The following is a 7,576-nucleotide window of genomic DNA, read 5'->3' on the forward strand; positions in this document are numbered from 1 at the left end:
CCTGCCAGGCCGGGCCGGGGCGGGGCCGCGAGTCCTCGCGCTGCCCGCAGCCTAGAACCCGTTGCCCGCCAACCGACGACTCGCTGGCCAACGAGGTAAACACAGCCAGATTCGGTCCTTTCGGAGAGCAGCTGTACGCGCACGTGCAGTCGGAACCAAGTCCGCGAGACCTCCTGGGACTTGTAGTCCACGGGTTTCCGGTGCGGCGGGGTGGAACTAGAGGGGTTGAAGAGGGGCCTGGAACCGGAGAGAAGATTTTTGCGCATGTCCAAATTTGCATCCAGACCGTGAGGGCTCTTGGGTAATGTAGTCCTTTGTTGTACGGTCCGGGCGTGACGGAGGCGGGGCAAAAGGCCGACTGCCGGTCCGTGCGCACGTCAATCAAGAGCACGGGGCGGGGCTGGAGGACCTGGCGCCCTAGCACGTCCTGTTGGGCCGGAAGTGAAAGTGCGGGTGCCACCGGGGGCTCTCAGCGGGTGAGGCTCGCGTAAACCTTATCTCCGAGGATTCGCGGGGTCGGAGGACGGGAAACCCCACAGCTGGGGTCCATTTGCGGGGGGGGATCCCCTGGGGGCTGAAGAGCCACTGTCAGGCGGTAGAGAGGAGGGGAGAAGAGGGCGGGGACGCCCTTGCCTAGGGGTCTGTTTGGCTACCCAGTGTTATGCTTCCATAACTGCGGCGGAAGGGGGCACCCTCGACCCGGGCCGTTTATTTAGGAATTGCTGCAGCAAGGCTACCTTAAGAGGTGGGAGAGGTGCTAAGGAGAGCCTGGGGCTTCGGGAACCCAAAACCATGGGGACATTTCATGGACCCAGCAAAGATCTTAAGGAGGCGAAGGTGGGCCAAGTGAACTAACATTCGAACCCTCCTTACGCCTTCCTGTTCCTTCAGCCCCTGCCCCGGATGGCAGCAGTCGTTCTAGGGGGAGACACCATGGGCCCAGAACGCATCTTCCCGAACCATACTGAGGAACTGGGGCCTCACGTGGGCCCGGCCGAAGGCACTGGAGATTGGAGCAGCGAGGAGCATGAAGAGGAGCCCGAGGAAGTGGGGGCAGGCCCCGCTGGCTACTCTTACCAACCTCTCAACCAAGATCCTGAGCCAGAGGAAACAGAGATGGCACCTGTGGGCGATGGCGAGGACGCCGTGGCTGACATCCAGGAGCGGATCCAGGTATTGGGGTGGGGGTGGCGTGCGCATGGAAATGTATCTGAGCAGGTGAAGTTGGAAGCTCTGGAAGGGCTGACCTGCAACTACCTTCTCTCTGGGCCCCCAGGCCCTGGGGCTGCATTTGCCAGACCCTCCGCTAGAGAGTGAAGATGAAGAGGAGGGAGCCACAGGCTTGAGCAGTCACAGCTCCATCCCCATGGACCCAGGTAAGAGCGCTTCCTTTCAATGCCGGATTCGTTACTGAGGAAAGGGCCTAGCAGAGCCAGCAGGGGAAGGCTCTGTTCCTAGAAGGGCAGCTTATAACCTAAGACTGCAGATCTCAGAAATCTTAAGTGAAAGGATGTTTCCCCGAGACTAGAGGGAAGGGCCAGGTTTGCTTAGCATTCACAAGATGAATTTGGTGGCTTCCCCAGCCCGAGGACTGGGGGTTGACTGTCTGTCTGACGGCTGTGATTTCAGAACACATTGAACTGGTGAAAAGGACAATGGCTGGGATAAGTCTGCCTGCGCCAGGGGTGCCCGCCTGGGCTCAGGAGATCTCGGACGCTCAGTGGGAAGATGTGGTACAGAAGGCTCTCCAAGCCCGGCACACGACCCAGGCCTGGAAGTGATGACAACAACGGTGACAACACCGAGAGATGCCTTTAGGGCCCCGCATTCCAGGCCAGGACTGAATGAACACATCCCTGGTTTTCACGTCCTTCTCCATCTGCTCCATCTCCCTTTCCACATCAAGGCAAATCAAGACTTCTTCTCAGAGACCCACTTTATTCAGTTCTGTACATTTGGGGACCTCGGCTCAAGCCCAACCCGCCTTAGCATGTATCGCTCTGTGGAGAATAAAGCACCCTGTGTACACAGCCAAGAGGTGCATGCCGGTGCCCCCCCCCTCGACCTGGGTCCTGCCCTCCTTAACCCCTTGCCCCCCCACCCTCCAAGGTGCCGGACAGGGGCCAATGAGGGATTGCCTAACATCAGCACAAAGGAAATAAATAGGTGCTGGGGGAGCCATGCTTGGGGCGCTGCTCCCTCCCAGCTTATCCCAAGAGCACTGGAAAGCAGTCCCTCCAAGGTGGTCCCATCCTTGTCTGTGATCCTGGGACTGCTGCCACTCAGGAGGGGCACACAGGGTGTGTGTCCATTCCCACCCTCTTAGTTGGCTTGGGCCCGTGTTCACCACTTACTGTCCACAGCCTGTATTTTATTTTCCTATGACCTCCCCACAATGTTGTCTCCATCAGGTGGGGGACAGGAAATAATAGGGCCCCCTTGGCCTGCACACCGCTGAGGCGGGGGGTGGGGTGGGGTGGTGGTTTAGTTGTGCTGTGTAGGTTGGGCTCCCCCGCCAGCTACTCTCCAGGAGTGACTGGGGCTCAATGTAACTTTGGTGAGAAGTTGCTGCTCCCTACCCGCCTCTGCAGGCAAGGAAGAGGGCAGACGCAGGAGCTCAGATGAGGACAATGAGAAGAGGAGGGGGACATGTGTACTCCTGTGTGGTGGTCTCAGAGCAGCCTCAGGCAGCTGTGAGGTGAGCAGGAGGGGGTCATGGATCCCCATGTGGTCTGAGCGTTGGGGAGCCCAGCCTATCTGCACTGTCCACAGGGAGGGATGAACACATTTGGGGAAGAAGGGGGACCACCCCGTGAGCATCCCGGCTTTAAGTGTCTGCATCCCCACCCCCAGAGTAGCTAAAGAGGCACTGCCTTGCCCCCAAGTCAGGCAACAGGGAGCAGAGGGTGGAGGGCCAGGGTTGAACGGGCTGTGGCCCTGCGGTGGGCAAGTGAGGGTCAGAGAGCCTCCTGGCTGGCGGTTAGGAACTCTTCGGCCCGCTTGTGCGCCTCCAGAGCCTTGATGGTGTACACGTCCTGGGGCAGCTCTGACTTCCGCCGGAGCAGCACCTTCTCCTTCTTCATGTCTTTCAGCATCTGGAGGGGAACGGGGAATGAGACCAGCTGCCACCCAATTCTATTCCCCCTTTTAAGGTCTTTGGCTCTGGTGTCTGCCAGAGCTGTAGTTAATGCCTGCCCCCTCCCAGCCCAACACTCTCCCTCCCACCTGCACGGCCTCGGTCTCCACCGTCCTCTTCAGGAGCTGAATGTCCTCTGCCGTGGGGGTCTCCGTCTCCATCGAATACACGGGGGGCAGTGGTGGCGGAGCTCGGAACATGGGGTACTGTGGGGAGAGGAGGCAGAGACAGGTGGGAGCATGGTGCAAATGCTCATCTCAGGTTCCTCCTCGGCCTCCCCTCAATCCAACGCTGCACCTGGGAAGCCTCACCTGGGGATTTAGCCGGGCCAGCTCCTCGATCTTGTGCCACATCTCTTCTCTCTCCTTTACTCGGAACCGGCCCCTGCGGGACAGGACCAAGAGCAGAGTCAGGGCCCGGTGGGCTTGAGAGGTGCAAAGGGAACCCGTGTGTCAAAGGTATGCGCTCCCCGCCTGCACACACAACAGGGCGAGTACTCACTTCTGTTTCTCTGCCTTGTACTGCTGCGTACAGTCGTCAAAGAGCTTCTGGTTCATCTCCATAAACAGCTTCAGGGCATTGTAGATGAGTCCATGGATGGTCCTGCAGCCAGTGAGAAAGGAGAGGTGCAGGTGGCCAGGGCCGGCCCTTAGAGCCAGGACCCCATTTGCTCTCTCCTACGGGGAAACTGCTGCAAGACTGCCACCACCACCCCCTCCCAGCTCACCAACCTCTGCTGCCTTGGGCATTTCTGTTGCCAAATCGGTTTGCTTGTGACTGAAGATTAGTATTTCAGGGTCTTTATAAAGACCTGTCCCCCTCCCACCCCCAGGGTTCCAGGGCCTCTGTCCTTCCTACCACCTCTCCCTCTCTAAGCCTGACAGACTGCGTGAGCTTCCTTTTGGTAGGTAAGCCTCTTCACAGTCCTGTGAGGTGGCCTGCACCCCTCTGACTCCACGGAAGTGGCGTAACCATGGCTTCGGCCTGCTGTTTGGCACCCCAGTGACCTCACAGGGGCATCTTTTTATTTCAGCCCCTCAAAGGTATGCATCGGTACCAGCCCCACCTGCAAAGCCACCAGGTGAGACCCCACCCTGAGGGGTTCTAAAGCCAGAAGGCCACCTCCAGGCTCCCTACTTATTCCAGTGGCTCTTGGAGTTCCTGTAGAGCGCGGGGAACATGATGGGGAGGACGCGGGCGGCGTTGTCGCTGATGAGGCTCATGATGTACTCGTTGTTCCAGTAGTACAGGGCCCGCTCTGCCACCTGGTGGGGAGAGACAGCGCTCAGCTTGGAAGGCCGGCCCGTGGGGCAGGGCGAGGCTGGGGCCAGGCCGGGGCAGAGTCTCACCTGGAAGTGGGGGCTGGAGACACACTTGGCAAGCTGGCGGAAGAGTGGTTCCATCACCTTGCTGAACTCCGACGGCTCGATGACATCCAGAATCTCCTCCAGCTCGTTCAGGAACATCACCTCCTTGGGGCTGTGCGTCTTGGGCCAGAACTTGAGGAGTCCCACAATCACCTGGAGGGAGGGAGGTGGTTAGCCCCTGCCCTCTCCTCCCACCCACCCTTTAGGGCCTCAGCTAACCAACCCCGATGCTCTGGCTCGGATCTGCTGTGTATGTGTGTGTGCACATCCTCCTGAGAGCCCACATACGACATAGCTCAATCGGTCCCCCCAAAAACAAACCACTGCCATCACGTCGATTCAAACTTAGATGACCCTGCGGGACAGGGTAGAACTGCCCCTGAGCTTCAGAGACTGTTGATGGTAGTGGAAAACCCATCTTTTCCCTGCCGAGCGGCTGGTGGTTCCGAACAGCTGATCTTGCAGTTAGCAGTTCCATGCATAAACACTACACCACCAGAGCACCTTGCTCAATAGGTACAGACTGGCGAATGAGGCTGATGATGGACGGTGGTCCTGGGACACAGAAGGGGAGTTACCGGCTCCGTGAGACTGCTCTCCTTCTCCAGGAACTGGACCACGCAGTAGGCCAACTGCGAAAGGGCGAGGGAGCAAAGGGGTGAGGTCCCAGAGCTCCAGGGGAAGGGGAGGGCCCGGGAAGGCCTTAGTCCACCCCTTCTCCCCTCTGACCCTCTCCTCCTCCCACTGCTGTCGGACAGAGGACTCACCTGAGGATGGTAGACACTCAGGGACTTGACCTTGTGCAGGGGGAGCAGCACTCGGATGAGGAACATCTTGTGCTCCTCCTTCAGGGGCAGGGCGAAGCCATTGATGATGCTGGGAAGGGAGGGACACTTGCTGGGACCAGGGGGTCGGGCATGGGGCTGGGGCACCTGGGCCCCCACTCCACCTCTCACCTGCCCAGGATCTCCAGCAACTCAGCAATCCCATTGTGGTGTTCCGTCTCGTAGATGAACCTGAGGGGGGAGAAAGAAGGGTTCCCCTGGTGTCCCTGCACACACTCCATCCCTGTACAGTAGGGGAGGGGCTGCCTGGCTCACCTGTAGAAGATGTGATTAATCTGCCTGCGGATATAGGCCCGGAGCCCCAGGAATTTGCCATAGATGCGATGCAAGATGGTCTTGAGGAAGTCGCGCTCTCGAGGGTCCTCACTGTCAAAGAGGTCCAGGAGCTGTTGGGGGGGGAACACTGTGAGTAAGGCAGGCACTGGGGTAGGGGGGGATCTGGGGGGCAGGTCTCTGAAGCAGCTTGAGTCTAACACACTACTCCATCCGGGATGCCGCCTGGGTACCCATGTTCATATAACCCACCCAGAGTGGCAGTTCCTGGACGGCTGGACTGCTGCCTGCCATTTTTTTAAGTTTAAGGGCACAAGGTAGGTCTTGTCAACCCCCTAATCTCCCTGTACCAGGCAGAGCTGAAGGCCCGGACGTTCAGCATCAGGAAACAGAGCAGCTGACATGGGCCGGGGCTGGTGGTGGGATCAGGACTAGAGTTCACAGTGGAGGGAGGGAAGGGCAGGAACTGGCAGGACTCACGGCAAGAACAAACTTCTGGTCAATGTACTTCTTGGCTATGTTTGGCTGGAAGTCCGGCGACTCAAGGAAACGGAGGAAAAACTCATACACGAGCTGGGAGGTGGGGGGGTGAGAAGGAGCCTCTGCTTAGGGGGGGCACGCCCTTTGCTGGTACCAGCTTCCCTGTGGCCAGAGCTGGCTTGCCCTTGCCTGGTACCTGGAGATGGGGCCAGGCCGCCTCCAGGGTGGGTTCATCCTCCTCTGGGTCAAACTCGGCCCCCGTGGGATTGGATGAAGGTGGCAGCGTCCGGAAGAGGTTCACTGAAAACTGAGGGAGGGGCCCCTGTCAGTGCTCTGCCTGGGCATCTCTGGCGCCCCCGCAGCCCCTGCCCCCTGCCCTGCCTCCCACCATGGTGACAGCCTCGGGGTAGATGGCCTCTGTGACGACGTCTCGGCTGTGGGTGATGTACTCCACCATCTCGTTGAGCCCCGCACGCTTCACCTCCTTGAACTTGAGGTCGCTGAGTGGGTCTGACACAAAGTCAAAGAGCACACAGCACTGGCGCAGTTTCTGGATAAATAGCTCCTCCCGCTCCTGGGTTGGTGAATCTGGAGGGGGTCAGGGCGGGCAGCGGTCAGGTTCTCCTTCATTATAATGCCCTACAGGACTTGCCCTCAGCCCACCCTGCTGAGGTCCTGGTTCCCCTGGGACTGCCCCCAGGCATGTCCTCCAGAATGTCCCCTGTGTCCCCAGACCTCCCTGCCCAGCCGTGTACCTTTCAGAGCGGGCAGCTTCTGTAGCTCCCGGTTTTTGCTGAGGTTGAAGCGGGAGGAGCTCTGTCGGCGCTCCTTCTTGACGATCTGCGGGCCCCCCGAGTACTTGATTTTGCTGAGCTGGGTGGGGGGCGGTGTGCTGTTGCTGGGACGCTTGTTGGAGGCCGGGGGCTGTGGCTGTGGCTGTGGCTGAGTCTGGGGCTGTGGCTGCGGCTGGGGCTGGGGCTGGTCAAACAAAGTCAATTGTTAGAGCTCACTCTTCAAGAGACTGTTCCCCAGCCTCAACCTGGGCCACCCCATGTGGTCCCCCAGGCAGCCGACGCGGTAAAGGCCTGGGCATGGAGCAGCTGTCTCTGTCTTGGAGCAACGATGGTCAGGCTCAACCAGATATCTGCCAGCTGTCCCCTGAGAAGGGAAGGTCGGACTGCCTGGATCAAGAACCTCTGGCGTCCGTTCCCGCTCGAGAGCACACAGAACTGGTGGGCGGTGACAGAAAGCAGGAAAGGGGTCCCCCTTCCTCTTGTTAGTGTGGGGGACCGTGGGTACTATCTGATTTCAGGGTGACCGGATCTGAGAGGCTTAGTTATGCATATAGATGAGGGAAGGAACTTCACAAAGTTTACGGGAAAAGCCCACTCTCTCTTCACTCCCATCACCGACAAAGGGTTAGGGGTTGGCCTATTAACCACAAAGTTGGCAGTTCAGACCCATCAGCCGCTCCT

At 59.2% G+C, this 7,576-nt stretch overlaps 3 protein-coding genes across 3 annotated transcripts in view; 1 reads left to right on the plus strand and 2 right to left on the minus strand.

Moving 5' to 3' along the window:
* LOC101643424 (kelch domain-containing protein 3) overlaps positions 1-108 on the minus strand; it is a 10,981-nt gene extending 10,873 nt beyond the window's left edge. The window contains exon 1 of the mRNA XM_004710777.2: positions 6-108. The gene's annotated coding sequence lies outside the window, so the exon portion shown is untranslated. The remainder of the gene's footprint in view (positions 1-5) is intronic.
* A 470-nt stretch (positions 109-578) lies between these two features.
* MEA1 (male-enhanced antigen 1) lies at positions 579-2,030 on the plus strand. The gene is made up of 4 exons (XM_045294823.1): positions 579-595; positions 892-1,173; positions 1,277-1,376; positions 1,630-2,030. Exons 2-4 carry the CDS (start codon positions 904-906, stop codon positions 1,779-1,781), a joined length of 522 nt encoding a protein of 173 aa, XP_045150758.1. The 5' UTR covers positions 579-595; positions 892-903; the 3' UTR covers positions 1,782-2,030.
* A 44-nt stretch (positions 2,031-2,074) lies between these two features.
* Positions 2,075-7,576, minus strand: part of PPP2R5D (protein phosphatase 2 regulatory subunit B'delta) — a 22,905-nt gene continuing 17,403 nt past the window's right edge. Inside the window, exons 3-16 of the mRNA XM_013006774.2 lie at positions 6,857-7,079; positions 6,490-6,689; positions 6,298-6,408; positions 6,102-6,194; positions 5,604-5,734; positions 5,460-5,519; positions 5,271-5,379; positions 5,082-5,135; positions 4,486-4,656; positions 4,274-4,401; positions 3,638-3,739; positions 3,448-3,520; positions 3,226-3,342; positions 2,075-3,095 (exon numbers count right to left, since the gene is read on the minus strand). Coding sequence (XP_012862228.2) covers positions 2,958-3,095; positions 3,226-3,342; positions 3,448-3,520; positions 3,638-3,739; positions 4,274-4,401; positions 4,486-4,656; positions 5,082-5,135; positions 5,271-5,379; positions 5,460-5,519; positions 5,604-5,734; positions 6,102-6,194; positions 6,298-6,408; positions 6,490-6,689; positions 6,857-7,079 — 1,710 coding nt within the window. The 3' untranslated portion in view covers positions 2,075-2,957. The remainder of the gene's footprint in view (positions 3,096-3,225; positions 3,343-3,447; positions 3,521-3,637; positions 3,740-4,273; positions 4,402-4,485; positions 4,657-5,081; positions 5,136-5,270; positions 5,380-5,459; positions 5,520-5,603; positions 5,735-6,101; positions 6,195-6,297; positions 6,409-6,489; positions 6,690-6,856; positions 7,080-7,576) is intronic.

Source organism: Echinops telfairi, unplaced genomic scaffold (genome assembly GCF_000313985.2).
Source record: "Echinops telfairi isolate 266 unplaced genomic scaffold, ASM31398v2 ScPeMD7_3533;HRSCAF=4204_1, whole genome shotgun sequence".
Classification (NCBI taxonomy): Eukaryota; Metazoa; Chordata; class Mammalia; order Afrosoricida; family Tenrecidae; genus Echinops; species Echinops telfairi.

What these genes read in the sequence shown, in the direction of transcription:
- MEA1 (XM_045294823.1), top strand. Translation starts at nt 904, where the DNA reads ATGGCAGCAGTCGTTCTAGGGGGAGACACCATGGGCCCAGAACGCATC. An exon ending in ACATCCAGGAGCGGATCCAG is followed by an intron (nt 1,174 to 1,276) that starts GTATTGGGGTGG and finishes CTGGGCCCCCAG; the next exon opens with GCCCTGGGGCTGCATTTGCC. An exon ending in CTCCATCCCCATGGACCCAG is followed by an intron (nt 1,377 to 1,629) that starts GTAAGAGCGCTT and finishes CTGTGATTTCAG; the next exon opens with AACACATTGAACTGGTGAAA.